Source organism: Saccopteryx leptura, chromosome 11 (genome assembly GCF_036850995.1).
Source record: "Saccopteryx leptura isolate mSacLep1 chromosome 11, mSacLep1_pri_phased_curated, whole genome shotgun sequence".
In the NCBI taxonomy this organism is placed as follows: domain Eukaryota; kingdom Metazoa; phylum Chordata; class Mammalia; order Chiroptera; family Emballonuridae; genus Saccopteryx; species Saccopteryx leptura.
Window position 1 is genome coordinate 46,927,100 of NC_089513.1, and position 16,678 is coordinate 46,943,777.

General features: G+C 39.5%; 1 protein-coding gene across 1 annotated transcript in view; it reads left to right on the plus strand.

The window, feature by feature from the left end:
* The first annotated feature begins 4,576 nt into the window (after positions 1-4,576).
* The window catches only part of ROCK1 (Rho associated coiled-coil containing protein kinase 1), a 159,191-nt gene continuing 147,089 nt past the window's right edge, over positions 4,577-16,678 (plus strand). The window contains exon 1 of the mRNA XM_066353644.1: positions 4,577-5,550. Coding sequence (XP_066209741.1) covers positions 5,458-5,550 — 93 coding nt within the window. The 5' untranslated portion in view covers positions 4,577-5,457. The remainder of the gene's footprint in view (positions 5,551-16,678) is intronic.

Genomic DNA, 16,678 nt, shown 5'->3' on the forward strand with positions numbered 1-16,678 from the left:
TGGCATGCGGAAGTCCCGGGTTCGATTCCCGGCCAGGGCACACAGGAGAAGCGCCCATCTGCTCCTCCACCCCTCCCCCTCTTCTTCCTCTCTGTCTCTCTCTTCCCCTCCCGCAGCCGAGGCTCCATTGGAGCAAGGATGGCCCGGGCGCTGGGGATGGCTCCTTGGCCTCTGCCCCAGGCGCTAGAGTGGCTCTGGTTGCAACAGAGCGAAGCCCCGGAAGGGCAGAGCCTCGCCCCTGGTGGGCGTGCCGGGTGGATCCCGGTTGGGCACATGCGGGAGTCTGTCTGACTCTCCCTGTTTCCAGCTTCAGAAAAATACAAAAAAAAAAAGCATATAAGGTACTCCCTATATATATTAATATACTTAACTATCAATAATTCTTTTCATGAAATCCAACTGCCTTGGTTATCTAGTATTGAGAAACTACCCCAAAACTTGTTGGCTCAAAGTAGCAGCCATTTTATCATTTGTTCATGAGCCTGCTGCGTGGACAGAGCTTGGAGGGATTAGCTTGTTTCTACTCCACATGGCACCATATGGAGTGTTTCAAACGGCTAGGGGTTGCTGGAATGGCACAACTTGGGTAACAAATCTGGAGTCTCTGTTTTGAAGGCCTGATGGATTCCTCAGTTGTCCTTCATGTGACCTGTCCATGTGGTTAGCTAGCTTGGGTTTCCTCACACCAGGGTGATCTCTGTTTAGTTGGACTTCCCAGAGCACTAAACTGTTAGCTGCCAGGCAGTCTCTCAAAGTTTAGTCCTGACAAGGGAACAGTGCCATTTTTGCTGCATTCTATTGGTTAAAGCAGGTCTTTCAGCCTCAGCCCAGATTCAGTGTAGGAGGAAATATCACAAGGGAATGAATACTGGGAGACATGGTTCACTGGGGGCCATCTTTGGATGGCTAGCTACCACACCAATATTTATAAAAGAAATTCCATAAACATTGAACTGAGTCTATTTCCTACGAAATAACCAAAAGCAAAGGCACACTCAACTAAATTGTCTTTCACTATACACAAGTCTACACCCAAATCTTTTATTTTTCCATTATTTCTTCCAAATATGCCTCACTCAAATTGTGCAGTCTCTTCAGTAGGTCTAGAATGAGTCTCATCTAAATTAAACATTTCCAGATGTTTGAATTCCAAATATCAGAAAAATTAAGGCATGACTGACTTAACCTATGTCCTGTATTTTCAAAGAGTTGTCAACTTTGTAATTTTAAAATTTATATGAACAATAAAAATGGTGCCATTTACTGTTACTCTTGCTTCTTAAAAGAAAGGACACTTAATTTTTTTAAAAAAAAAGTAATAAAGAGAATTTCAGACTGAAGGACAGTCTTTTATTTTTTTTCTTAAGTGAGAAGCAGAGAGGCAGAGAGACAGAATCCTGCATGTGCCCACTGGTATCCACCCGGCAAGCCCACTCAGGAGTGATGCTCTGTCCATCTGGGGCCGTTTCTCCCTTGCAACCAGAGCCATTTTAGCACCTGAGGTGAGGCCATAGTGCCATCTTCAGTGCCCAGGCCAACTTGCTGTAGTGGAGCCTTGGCTGCAGGAGAGGAAGACAGAGATAGAGAGGAGAGAAAGAGGGGTGGAGCAGCAGATAGTTGCTTCTCTGACTGGGAATCGAACCAGGGACATCCACATGCTGGACTGACACTCTACCACTGAGCTAACTGGCCAGGGCCATGCAGGACAGTCTTAAATTAGAATTCCTTACTTTATGAAAACAAAGTATTACATCTTTGTTCTTCTCGCTTTGGTGCAGGTAAGGAAAACTCCATCAATAACTGCCACTGGTTCTTGGATCTAGTATTTGGGAACCTCTAGTCAAGCCACTGTTGCTGAACATTGTCATGGTCCTTTTTATGCTGAACCTTGCTAAAATCATTTCATATCTTTCCATAGAGACTGTACTCATACTGATCACAGTTCAAATGTTATAATTTCCTCTTTTACAAGGAATCATTTAAAACTGTGCTAGTGGAAATAATACAACTATAATATGCTTGTGATTGTATTAGCATTGGATAGTGTTAGCATACTTCGCAGTTACAAGTGGGGACTCTGGAGTCAGGCTGCCTCTGTTTCAATCTGGGTCATCATAACTGGAGCAAAAAACCTTTAACTTAAATAAATCTAACCTTGCTGTACCTCAGCTTCCCTGTCTATAATGTAGGTATAATCATAGCAGAGTTTTTTTGAATTTTTAATAAATACTAGGTATAAAGTACATGGATTAGTGCCTAGCCTGTGGTAAACACTCATGCTTAGGTACAACTGGTATTTTATTTTATTATTTCACTTTATTTATTTTTACTGAGAGAAAGGGAGGCAGAGACAGACTCCTGCATGTGCCCCGACCAGGATCCACCTGGCAAGCCCACGATGGGGCGGGGGCGATGCTCTGTTCATCTGGGGCCCTTGCTCCACTGCATCCAGAGCCATTTTTTAGTGCCTGAAGTGGGGCCAAATCACTCCAATTAATTGATCCATGGCTGCAGGAAGGGAGAAGAAGAGAGATAAAGAGAGAAGCAAAGGAGAAGGGGTGGAGAAGCAGATGGGTGCTTCTCCTGTGTGCCCTGACTGGGAATTGAACCTTGGACATCCACAAACCAGGCCAACACTCTACCACTGAGCCAACTGGCTAGGACTACAATATTTTGTTATATTTAATACAAAATATCAGTATTTTGCAATTGACTTAAGATTTTAGCATATGCTTTAAGGGTAATCTCAAATATCCACAATGCTTTTGAAGAAATTAGTCGCAATTAGGTAATAGAATTTTAATGTTGAAACTTTAATGTCATATGATTCTACCTTATTACAGGTGAGGACTTTTTATTTAAAAATTACAAAACATTGATACAGAGTCTATCTCCCTTACTGTGAAAGGCACCTAGTGGGAATCACAATCATATTAACCTTATAAATAAAATATATAGACCCTACATATTTTTTTTTGTAGTTTTGGCAGATTGGTTTTCAGTCCCATTTATATTTATCAGGGCCATTCATGTATGTTTTACTTGTACTTTTTCATATGTGTCCAATAGAAAGCAACATAATGCTCACAGCCTTTAAGAAACAACAAAATTCCTAAGAATACCTAAAAATGGTAATAAAAAAGGACAAGAAGGGTTTAGGAAATTTACTTTAGGGCAACTGCCAGATTTATTTTAAGCCCTATGCTTAAAAATAAATTTAATTCACATGACTGGCTGAAAATACCAGAGGCAAGAAAAGTCACTGCAAAAACATTTAATGAAATACCTGAATTTGGTCTAGTTGTTGTCTTTTGATATGATTCTTGTAAATTTACTTCCTTTCTTGATTTATAAAGTGGATTTTATATCTAAATATTTCTTGTATATAATACAATGAAAATAGTTGTTTTTCAAATAATATAAGAAATTTTTCTTAACCTCTGACTTACATCAGAAAGTTGTTGGACTGTTCAGATGCTGTCCAATGCTCTTTATACAGAAAGAAAATCGGTTCATCTGTAGCATTCCCAGCATGAGGTAAAACATACGCGACTTCTATTTCTAGCAATGCTTAATTGGACCTGTGAGCAAAAAAACTAAGACTGATTAAAAATAAAGGTAGATTTCCTATTGAAAGCCATGAAGAACATTACTTGCTCAGCAGATTGAGTAACAAGTCTTTCACTCTCTCACACCACTGTCAATGAAGCAATTGAATTAGGAAGGAAATGCCCATTATTTTCATGTCCTACGTTGGTGCTGGTAAAATCACAATTGTTTCACTGAACGTTTTGAAATGTAAACGGACTGCACATCAAGAAGAGATCTACAAAGGGAGTATTAATGGTGTGGGAGAATTAGTATAAATAATAAAATAATTTTTTTCTGAGATTATTTTTCTTTTAAGAAAAATAATAAATTGAGCGTGACTTCCACTGATTATATTTTCTGGAGTCAGTATTCTAATGCCCCCCTGGCACACAGGCTCGGCTCAGGAGGGCTGAGGACCGACTTGCTTTGTAATTTTCCCATGGAATCCTGGACGGGCACACAGGCTCTGAGGATTAAATACAATACTGTTGAAAACCAAACTCCACTAGTGTTAAAATGCTGGTGTCTGCCGGCGAAAGAGCATCTCGCCTTAAAAAATAAATAAAAAATAAAATGAAAGTACCCTATCTGTAAAACAACAATATCAAGTACCCTTTCTTTCCTGTTCAAGTGTCGGGACAATTGAAGCCCAAAGGAAGCAGAGCTGGGGCAGCGCCAGGTCAAGACGAGACGGCGAAAGTTCTGCCCCGCCCGGACCTCTACCGCTCCCGCAGCACCGTGCGGCTCCTCAACGCCTGCCAACGAGAGGGCTCTGCCAGCCGCCGGCCGCCGCACCCTGTCGGCTTTTCCCGGCTGCCAGTCTACGCAGTCCGTCCTCTAGGCCCCGGGCGGCCCCGCCTTCCGCCCCGCCCAGTCCGGCCCCGCGGAGGCGACGGAGTGTGTGTGTGCGCGCGCGCGCGCCCGGTCCGGTTTCTCTTCCAGGCGTCCGCGCCCCGCATGCGCAGTCCGCGCCGGCGGTCTCCGTTTGTTTAAACAGGAAGGCGGACATATTAGTCCCTCACGGCCCCCCTCGCCCCACCCCCCCAGGCATTTGCCGTCGCCACTTGCCCTTTCCCCAGCCGGGGCCACAGCGACTCCCAGAAGCTCCCCCCATCAGCAGCCGCCCGGACCGGACTCTCGTCTTTCTCACCGCCCGCTCTCCAGTCTTTCCAAGTCTGCACTGGGCACCGACCTCGCCCTGCCCCTCCGGACACCGCGGCAGACGCCCCGGCAGCGACGGGATAAAATGGGAAAGTGAGCCTATCCCGCGAGGACCAGCTCGCGGCCGACACGGATCGGTGCGTCGGCCCGGACCAGGTGGAGCCGAGGATGCGGGACTAGACTGCCCACAGCGCTTCAGAGCGGAGCGGGCCCGGCCCGTGGCCCAGGCGGCGGCGGCGGCAGCTGGCACAGCTCCGCACCCGCCCTTTGCTTTCGCCTTTCCTCTTTTTCCCTCCCTTGCTGCCCAGAGGAGTCTCCACCCTGCTTCTCTTTCTCTCCCACCTCCTGCCCATCTCGGGACGGGGAACCCTCCATGGCGCAGGCGGCTGGGGCCCGCTAGGCTGAAGCACCTCGCCGGAGCGACGAGGCTGGTGGCGACGGCGCTGTCGGCTGGCGTTAGGGGCTGCCGGGTGGGATGCGACTTTGGGCGTCCGAGCGGCTGTGGGTCGCTGTTGTCCCGGGCCCGGGGTCTGGAGAGCGGAGATCCCCTCAGTGAGGGGAAGGAGGAGGGGGAACCGGGCGCACCTGGTGACCCTGAGGTTCCGGCCCCTCCGCCCCGCGGCCGCGAACCCACCGCGGGAGGAAGTTGGTTGAAATTGCTTTCCGCTGCTGGTGCTGGTACGAGGGTATTGTCACAGCAGCAACATGTCGACTGGGGACAGTTTTGAGACTCGGTTTGAAAAAATCGACAACCTGTTGCGGGATCCCAAATCGGAAGTGAATTCTGATTGTTTGCTGGTGAGTAGCACTGTTCTCTTTTGCTTGTGCGGGATTGTGTTTGCCTTCCTCTAGCTTTCAGTCTAGGTATCTTGCAAAAGAATGTTGCCAGCTGTACCTAATCTTGGAAAACACCAAAATCTGGTGTTTTTTCCTCGAAAAATTTTGGGGAGTACCACTAAAATCTCATGCCGTGGCCCTCTTTATCATTGGACTGCCTGTGTTAACCACTCTCTGAACTTTTAGCTCTGACTCAGTTTATCCTTATGCAAAGGATACTTATAAACCTCTGTTTTGCAGGCATCATATATAAAGTCACGTTAAAGTTATTAATACATAATATAGTTAGTTGAATGGCAATCTTAGGAGTATTAATCTTTCTGGTCGGTTTGACAGTATTATTGGAAAGACCACTTTTCACTTAGGATTTATCTCCTAACAGTATTTAGACGTGGATGTGATGATGGAGAATCGATATTGAGGAAGTGATTTTTTTGAGACTAAAATGTCTTAGGTGACTGGAGTCTGAAGGAACTTTTTGCTGGACTACTAAGTGTAAAAATACAAGGAAACTAATGACAAGTCATCACAATATTAACGTCTTTTACAATATAGTTGATTACAAAAGTGCCACACAGATACTGATCATAACTGCCATTTTTTGGTGATATAGTGCTTAACAATATCACTTTTAAAACATTCCAAAGATTTTGTGAAATGAAAGACCCAAATCCTATTTTAAAAATCCTTCGGTGCTTGATAGACAGGTAATTGGAGGTTTTAAGTTTTGTGATTTCTTCTAGTGCTACTTGTTGCAAACTTTTTGTAAGCAAGTCTCCTTTTACTTTACTAAACAACTAAACGTTGTATAACAATTCTGTTTTAATCCAAACAAAACATATGATCTATAAAGTTGCAGGGAGTATGTAGATGGATAGTAATTTACAGCCTTCTCAGAATTAATGTTAGATGTATACAATGTTTGGTATTAAGAGTAAGTGAACAAAGTACTATAATGCCATTCAGAGAAATTCATCTTGAATCAGGGAAATCATGTAGCTTGTTTCAAGTTAACATGCATTTTAGGTAGTTACTCTACATACCTGTGTATGTTTTTAAATGTGTATGGTTTTACAAGAAATCTTTTATTCCAAGCTTCCAAACGGAAAGGAGGTTTGATGCTTAATACAATTTAAAACATTTTATTGAGTGAGAGAAGTAGGAGAAATTAGAACACATCTTTTTAGTAAGGATTTCTGTAACTTTTAAGAAGTTAATTCTTTAAATATTTATTCATTTTCCATATAGTATGTTTGATTTTTACTTTGCTTTTTGTTTTCCTTACGACATGAAGCAGGGAAGGAATGGTAGCTTTTTTTTTTTTTTAATTGTTGTCTTCTAGCGTCTTGCCATAGCTTCATTTGTTGGAAACCTTAGAGTATTGAAATATGGAGGCTACAAGGAAATGTAAATCATGGACTCTTTCCTTGAAAGTCCAATATATTTAGGAAAACAAGACCTAGTCTCTCATACATAGACAGAAACAAAGCAAAACATTTCACAGATTGAAAAAATATGTGAAAATTTTCAAACTGTTGCTGTAGGTACTATAGGTTCTTGGGTATTAAAGGAAGCAATCTCTGCGAGTTGGGAGAGCCAGGGTATGCTTTATGATGGATGGATGGATGGATGGATGGATGGATGGATGGATGGATGGATGGATGAGATATAGGGTATTCAAGCAGGAGTGGAGGATACAAACTTTTTACACAGGGGGCCAGTTCACTGTCCCTCAGACCATTGGAGGGCTGCCAAATACAGTGGTCCTCTCACTGACCACCAATGAAAGAGGTGCCCCTTCCAGAAGTGCAGTGGGGGCTGGATAAATGGCCTCAGGGGGCCGCATTGCGGCCCCTTTGGGGACGCCTGATGTAGAGGGTGGAGACATGACTGGCTATTGACATGTTTAGGTGAACAGAAGGTAAATTTGGAAGGATAGATTGGGGTTAGAGTGTGGGGGTTTTGATTGTTAAGCTAAGTAGTTTAGATTTTCTTTAGTGTGTTGTGGCTATTAAATATTTGTAAACAATACTGCCAGGATGAATGAAGAAAATGAATCTGGTAGCTGTGTGCAGGATAGGTAATGTGGAAAGAGACTGGAAAAGGGGGGAGGTTGGGGAGCTTTTAAAAATTATAATATTTCAGAAATTGTGAAGGCCCAAAATTGGGCCATTAGACTAGGATAGGATGAAAACATGGGTAAAGCGGCAAAGTCAGTTTTGGAAATAGCTTGGGAAGAACAGGCAATAGATAAATTCAATTTTAGATTTGTTGTGTTGAGGGAGTAATGGAACAACCACAATGAAATGACCTGTAGACTATTGATTATTTGAAACCGAGCTCATAATTAAAGATAACAATTTGGAAATTATTTGTACAGAGGTGCAAGTTGAAACTGATACAATAAAAGGGTAAAAGATGAAAGTTGAACAAAAAGAAATGTCAAGAAGGTGAGGCAGTCAGGGCTCTTCAGAGTTAGGATGGCCAGGTATCTTGAAGACTAAGATTTCTAAAAGAACATTTTAAAAAAGAAAACAGTCAACAGACATATTTTCTTTCCCGTTTGTAATCTTATAATCATGGCCCTATTTGTTGTTGTTATTTAGTTCCATAATTGTTTATTGATAGCTGTTGAAATTTTATTACCATATTAATCCAAACTTGTAAAGATTGAAGTTTTCTTTGGAGACAAAAATCCTTTTTTCCAGTTTTATAGTGTCTTTGCGTGATATGTTATATTTATCACTAAGCATTCATTCATTCTATCACTGAGAATGACCTTATCAGGTAATCTCACCCTTTTTCTGTGAATTTGTTCTTATTCTTCCCTCTCTGGACTTTAGACAACATCTCGTGTATTGTAGGGACAATACTCTAATTAAATTAAATGCATTTTCCTATTATTTTGGCCCTTGCTGATTTATTTAACAGATACTTATTGTGTACCTATTAATGTGCTATGTGCAGCACATAAGTTCTAGGACTTTTTTTTTTTTTTTTGTAATACCAAATTATGCTTATTCTTCACTTCCTTGACTAGACCCACTCTTCCGAAATTCAGGTTCCTAAATCTTTTGTTATTAGAAGAGTTTGTTGGCAAATGTCTTTTAAACGACTTTAGTCACCAACTAGCTTTTTTTGTTGAGGTACTAATGATGAATATTAGTACTTTAAAATAATGTAGCTGGAAAGAGCACTGATAAATGGTTATCTAATTTTTTCCTGAATGCATATAATTTATTCTACAGACTGGTTAAGTCCATTTTTCATATTGCAAATAAAAATGCTTAAATACTCTACATATACTAAGGTAATATTATGGTAACTAATTACTTAAATTGCTCCCCCCTGGTTTTATATAAGTCAGATTTTTTCCAGTATCCTAATGATTATCAAGAGCTGTTTTCCTCTTCCAACTGTTTTTTACCTTAGAATTATTTTATCTAGGACTTGTTAACAATTTCTCAATAGTTTTGAGTTCCTTTGAAAACAGTAACGGGTAAAGTCTAACTTTTTTTAGAGGAAAAAATACATACGGTTTGTAAATTAAAAAGGAAGAACAAAAGTAAGTAGGTGGAAGGATTAGGTGTATAAATGTCTTGAAGTTGAACATTTTTTGAAAATACCGCTATCTTGGTATACTCTTTAGTATATATACTCTTGCAGGATATCAGTGAAGAACATGAACTTCTTTCTAGTTCTTGTTTAGCTGGTGGTGGTGTAGCATTGGATGGGTGGGAAGGAGGGAAGGGAACCAATATTAAGAGAAGAGTGCATACTGAGTTCTAGCACTCCTGTCTCCTTTGTACATATTTTTTGCTACCATCTTTATTAGTTAGTTTTTTTGAAAAGAGAAGATAAATCTAAGTTTCTAGTGTTTGTTTTTGAGTTTTTCTTCACTTAAGTTCTTTTTTCCTGGGCTTATTGACCCAGTGTTTTTCAGCTTTTCATTGCTGATATTTTTCTTTTAACCTCAGTCTTTGGCCTATAATATTTATCTTTCTCTTTGCTCTTATGTTATCCATTCTTATAGCTTCAATTACTTTCATATCTGTGTCCATGATAATACAGATCGTGATTTTTCTTAAAAGTTTTTTTGTTAATTTAGAAATTGAATTTAATGGGGTGACATTGATCAATAAGAGTACATAGGTAAACATCTCAAATCTTTATTTTTAGTCCTTTTTATTTGCTTTAAATCCTAAATATCTGACTGCGTATGAGGCATCTTGACTTAGATGTCGTGTTATCATTCATATTCCTCATATTTATGCACTTACCTGTTTTGTCATCACCACCATTCTCGCTGTCACTCAACTGGAATTTTTGTTCTGAGCTTGAACTTTGACAGTCCTAGGCCACATCAGATTATTTCAACAGATTTTAGCTAACATTCCATATTTTAGATTATTGCTATATAATCCCTCTGTACATCCTGCCAGTTGAATTGATCACATTTGGGTTATAGTACTAGTGGTTGAATCAAAAGACCTGAAGTCATTAAATCTTCACGCCTTAAAGCCATATGCCTGCCATTGTTCATAATTAATGAGTTAATGGGTGTTACCAGTATCAGTTGTGTATCTGGTTAGATTGGACCAGACTGTTTTGATGTTAATATGTTGCAAGAATTCTTTTAAAAAACAAATTACTCCGTTTATTTGTTCAGCAAATCTTTCTGTAAGGTCTAAACTTGGATTCAAATGTAGGCTCAGCAGTGTACTTACTAGATGATTTTTGGTGAGTTAACCCCTTAAAGCTCATTTCATCTTAAGAGGAGGATAATAGTACTAGATTGTTTTAAGGATTAAATAATATAGACAAGCAATTATCACAGTCTATGGCATTTAGTAAATATTTGTTAATTGGTAACTATTATTTTTGTCATATTTATAGTATTCCTGTTATATGTTAGTCATTATGCTTAGTCTGGAAGTTGATATTTACTGTCTCCTCTAAGTGCAGAGTAATTTCTCTGGAACCTCAAGCCATGCCCATAAATTAATTCATAATCGAGCTGTACTTTATGGAAGTGTCTAAGCCCATTGTAACTGGAAATAGAGACATTTAAATAGGGTTCAGTAGAATGGGGAGGGACTTTTGGACTGTTTATTCATTTAGTCATGATTTATAACATACCTACTTTGTGCCAAGGGTTTAGATTGATAAGAAAGGCAGTTGGAAGCTGGTTTATGGAGATTTAGTTGTTATCTTGCTCTCTTTCTGTGTGTATCTTTTATACTTTCAGTATGTATTCTGTAAATAGACTCTCTTGCACTATAAGCACCCTGTGGGTGTATAGAGAGGTGGCTCAGAGTAACAGCTGAGACATGAATTGAGCCATTCATTAGTCTCTTGAGTCAGAAATGTTTTTATTCCAGAAGGAGCCACATATAAAATTTTTTATGAACAAAGAGTAAATTCTCAGTTTTAGATTACATTTTGCATAACTTTACAGTTTAGTTTTATTTCATGATTACGAGTTTTGAAACTATATATATATAGTAAAAACTAGAGATTCTATTATGATGTATGACAGAAAAGAACATATATTAGGGACTACTACATATTGAGTTCTATTTTTAAAGATAGTCCAGTAGCTTTACTTCCCTGTTCCTGTTGCCCCTCAAAAAGAGGTACATTCGCTTAGTGTAGAGAATAGCTGATGGATACCACACACCTGTATGTGGAAGTAGATGAGCAGATTGTACTGCTTTTCACAATGGGAAATATTTTTTTAAATATGCCATTAGCAGGCCCTGGCCGGTTGGCTCAGTGGTAGAGCATCGGCCTGGCGTGCAGGAGTCCTAGGTTCGATTCCTGGCCAGGGCACACAGGAGAAGCGCCCATCTGCTTCTCCACTCCTCCCCCTCTCCTTCCTCTCTGTCTCTCTCTTCCCCTCCCGCAGCCAGGGCTCCATTGGAGCAGAGTTTGCCTGGGCGCTGAGGATGGCTCTGTGGCCTCTGCCTTGGGCGCTAGAATGGCTCTGATTGCGGCAGAGCGATGCCCCACATGGGCAGAGCATCGCCCCCTGGTGGGCATGCCGCGTGGATCTCAGTCAGGCGCATGCGGGAGTCTGACTGACTGCCTCCCCGTTTCCAACTTCAGAAAGATACAAAAAAAAAAAATATATATATATATATATATGCCATTAGCATAGGGTAGTGAAAAGAACAGTGGACTAGAAATTCAGAGCATTGACATAGCCTTGTTTTGCTATTAACTCTCTGTAACTAAGTATGAATCTTTCTTCGTATCTGGTCTTCAGTTTCCCCATTTGTGAAAGGAAGAGTTGGGCTATATAGTTGCTGATGTCCATTGTGTCTCTAAAAATTCTATGAGTCTTGATTGTACTTCCACAAAAACTTTAAAAGTCGTGTATTGATTTATTATTTAAGAAATAAAATTAAAAAGTTAAATAGTGTTGGAGTAAATATATAAGAATAGGAATCATCTTTTTAAGTGCTGTTTTTGGAACTAGTTCTATATAGCCTTAGAAGATCATCCTAAACTAATTCTTTTTCTTTCTTTTCTAAGTGAGAGGAGGGGTGATAGAGACAGACTTCTGCATGCACCCTGACCAAGATCCACCCAGCAACCCCTGTCTGGAGCTGATGCTCTGCCCATTTGGGGCTATGTTTGCAACTGAGCTATTTTTAGCGCCTGAGGTGGAGGCTCCATGGAGCCATTCTCAGCGCCCAGGGCCAATGTACTCAATTGAGCCATGGCTACAGGAAGGGAAGAGAGAGAGAGAGAGAAAGAGGAAGACAGAGGACAGGGAAGGGGTGAAGAAGCAGATGGTTGATTCTCCCGTGTGCCCTGACCAGGAATCAAGCCTGAGACATCCACATGCCGGGCCAGTACTCTGCCACTGAACCAACTGGCCAGGGCCCATCCTAAACTATTTTTTTATTATATTTGGCACTTATTCTTTTTTGCATTTATGACTTGTGTTCATAACTAGGGGTTTGTATTTTCTGAACAGAGAAAGTAGTGATTGAATTATTCATTTGTGTATCCTTTAAAATGTATACATGCATTTTACTTCTCTAATATACCCGTCTTCCTTGTTTGGGTTGTGAAATATAAAGGTATATTTTCATTATAGTTTCTAAACAGTTAGTAGGAAGTTAGATGTTCAAATTAATGTCCAAAGTTTGGTGTCTCAGAGAGGGAGAGGTTATCTTATATCATCTTTTAAAAGGTAGACTAGCCTGTGCTCCCTCTATATTACTATGTTTATTTATTTTTATTTTGTTGTTATTCCCATATTTTATTTATAATCTTTTATTCCATAATTCCTATATTGACTTTTGGTAAGAAATTGAAATCTTCTCTCGGTTTGTTCTCTGGAACTGATTTTGAAGTAGTGTACCACAGTTAACTCTTCTTTTTCTCTTTGCTGATATTCATTTAACAAAAGTTCATTTGGTATGTACTGTGTGCTAGGCACTCTAATAGGCACTGGGGACACGGTGGTAAGTAAAAACAAACATGAGCTCTGCTTTAATGGAATTTATAGTGTCAGGAGAAGGATAAATTATGAACAAATATGAGTGGGGTAAGGCTTGAAGAGGTGCTAAGAGATATGATTATACCTTTTCTTTAAGTTTTGGGATATATTTAAAAATGTGTGGGAAAGTAGTGTAAGTGTAATTTTCAGATATGAGTGTAGATTGTCTGTATCAGATTCACTTGAGGACTTTCCAAGAATGTAAACTGGGCCAGTGCCCAGACAAACAAAATCAGAAATTTGGGGGATGAATCCTAGAATTTTGTACATGATGTGGATCCTTAGCTACACTCAAGTTTGAAAACTATGGTTATAATGGAAAGAACATAGATTTGTTTTTTACTTTGATAATTTTATAAATGAAAGTTTTCACACATACACAAGTAGGGAGCATAGTATGATGAATCCCCATTACCCAGATTCTACAATTTTTATAATTTTGTTATGCTTACTTCATCAATCACCATTTTTCTTGCCAAAATATTTAAAAATAAATTCTAGATATTGTCATTTTACCCTTATGTATTTCAATAAACGTCTATAAAAATCATTTTCTTATATTACTTCAGTGATCATTAGTATGTCTAACAAAATTAAAATCTCCTTGGTGCTGTTAATTCCAGTTTATATTCAAATTTCTCTGTTTGTTTAAAACACTTTTTTTTTATTAGAATCTGGAGCCAGACAAAGTCCACATATTGCTTTTGTTTGTTAGGTCTCTTAAGTGTCTCTCTCTCTTTCTCTCTCTCTCTCTCTCTCTCTCTCTCTCTTTTTCTTCTTTTCCAGTTGAGAGGAGGGGTGATAGACTCCCACATGCACCCTGACCAGAATCCGCCTGGCAACCCCATCTGGGGCCAATGCTTTGCCCATCTGAGGCCATGCTGGCAACTGAGCTATTTTTAGCACCTGAAGTAGAGGCTCCAGGGAGCCATCCTCAGTATCTGGGCTTATGCACTGGAACCAGTTGAGCTGTGGCTGAGGGAGGGGAAGAGCAAGAGAGAAGGAGGAGGGGTGGAGAAGCAGATGATTGATTCTTCTGTGTGCCCTGACTGGAAATCAAACCTGAGACATCCACATGCTGGGCCGATGCTCTACCCCTGAGCTGGCCAGGGCCTCTTAAGTCTCTTTTTAATATACTGTATAGAGCAGTCTTCTCCCTCTAACCTCTAACCCCCACTCCTCATTGTTTTGTTAAGAAAACTAGGTCATTGGTACTGTACAGTGTTTCACATTCTGGATTTTTCTTTTTGTTTCCTTGCGATATCATTTAACCTGCTGTATTATCTTCCAAATGTCCTTTTAATCGGTAGTTAGAACTAAAAGTTGGATTTAATTATTTTGAATTTTTAGTCAAGAGTATTCTATAGATTGTATTTTCTTTTGCGTCACATTGAGAAGTACATAATATCTGGCTGGCCCACTCTTAGTGATGCTAAGGTTGGACACTGTGTTCAGGTGGTGACAGTCAATAATAACTTTGTAAAAATCCTTCATCAACCTTCCATTCATTTTATGATATGTTAAAATAGCTGAATCAGTTATTTCATTAGGAATAGTAAAATGATGATTTTCTAATTGTCATTTCTTTCATATTTACAGTATTAACTAATTTTTCTGTTACAAGATCTTAAGAATTTAATAATTTTCACTCATCTATAGAACTGCTTGCTTGCCATGAGATAGGTAGATATATCTATCTATATAGATATATCTATATATATGTCTGTATATATATATGTGATTAATGCTTTAGTCTTTCTCTTTAATTGCCACTTTTCAGAGTAAGGAATTTTGGAGCCTTATACACATGGTACAGTTTGAGGAACATTTAAGAAAGGCACTGTTTACAAAGGTAAAGATAATATTTAAATGGATCAGGGATAGTGCAGTACCCTGGGACTAGTAACAATGGAGAAAAGAGCTTCTCCTACCCCGTGACCTGAAGGAACAAGGGAAGAGAGCAGTTGGGGAGGGTAGCACTGTGGAGAGGGCTGTTTGACAGGGGCTCTGGTTTTAAGTAGAGAGAAGCATTGTGATCTGGCTCTAAGAAAACCAGGAGAATATAGATCCCCTACCCTTACTGGCTTCTCACTTTCCAGTTTCCTACTGATTTCCCATTGCCTGAAAAGCTAGTATGCAAAAGAACCTATTGATCTAGTCCATAAGGGATAGCAAACAAGACATACTCAGGATTTATTTTCCTTAAAAAAATTTTTTTTTCTTACATCATTATGGAAATCATTTAAAAATACGTATTTGCAACATGCAATGCTGAGTTGCCAGTTCAAAACCCCAGGCTTGCCTGGTCAAGACACATATGGGAGTTGATGCTTCCTGCTCCTCCCCCCCTTCTCTCTCTCTTTCTCCCCTCTTTAAAATGAATACATAAAAATCATATGTATATATATGTATACACACACACATACACACACATATATATATACTTGTTGTGTTTCAGTCCATTTTTGTCATTCTTGCTAATGCTCAATTTTTCTTATCTTTGACTAATGGGAGCCTTTGTACATTGACCCCCTTCTTTGTATATGATTCTAATAATCTTTTGTAGAGTAGGCTTCTTTTTTTGGTTTAAGATACCCAAGCTCATCTTACACATTTCTTGCTCCAGATGTAGGAATCAGCTGTTCCCTTCCACAATCTTGATGCTATGAGTAGTACTCATTGGTACTGGATTAAAATTGCTTCTTGTCCTTGTTTAATGAATAGAGCCATAAAATTTTACTTTCGAAAAGCAGAAAAATGCTTTATACTGATAATTCCAGTTTCTTTTTAATGTCACTTTGAGTTTGTATTTTTTTCTTTTACATGAAAAATCAATTCAAACAACACTAACAGAATTACACATGTGCTTGATTTTCAAGAATGTGGGTGTGTGATATAGTGAAAGAAAAACAACAGGAAAGGGGAGATGTCTGAAGCCCTGAATTCTACTCTCTAATTGACTCTGTAAATTGTGATTGAAAAATTGTATCCCTTGAACAGAAAATATCCACTCTCTGAACCTTGATTTACTTTAGGAGTAGAATCCCAAATTCACTAATTGAAAACATCTTCAGGTTAAATTATCTTTAGATATGAGTATATTTAAATTCCCAACCTTTTAAAAAGTTCAATTGAAGCAGGTACGAGTGGATACTTCTCACTGTCTTGCTTTTCCTTTCCCTCTCCTTTCCTCTTTCTCCCTTCTTCTCTCTCTCCAAAAAATTATCTTTTAGATATACATCTTGTTTGTTTTTAATTGATTGTTTACATTTTACTGCTTCTTTAAAAATAGGACAAAGAAAATGTTTTTATGGTTATCCTCCACTCTTAAAGTGTTTGTTCAGCTCATCCTAATATTGTACTTCCTCTGCTTATTTCTAGCAGCTTCTAGTCATGGAGACAGTATAGCATAGTGGTGAAGAGCATGGGCTGTGGAATCCGACTGTATGATGTTTAATTCCACCCAGGTCAGCCACTGGCGCAAAGTTCTTAACTTTTTTACGACTCAAACACATCATCCTCAGATAAGATTAATCGTAGATTCTTACAGGGTTGTTGGGGATATTAAACGTGATA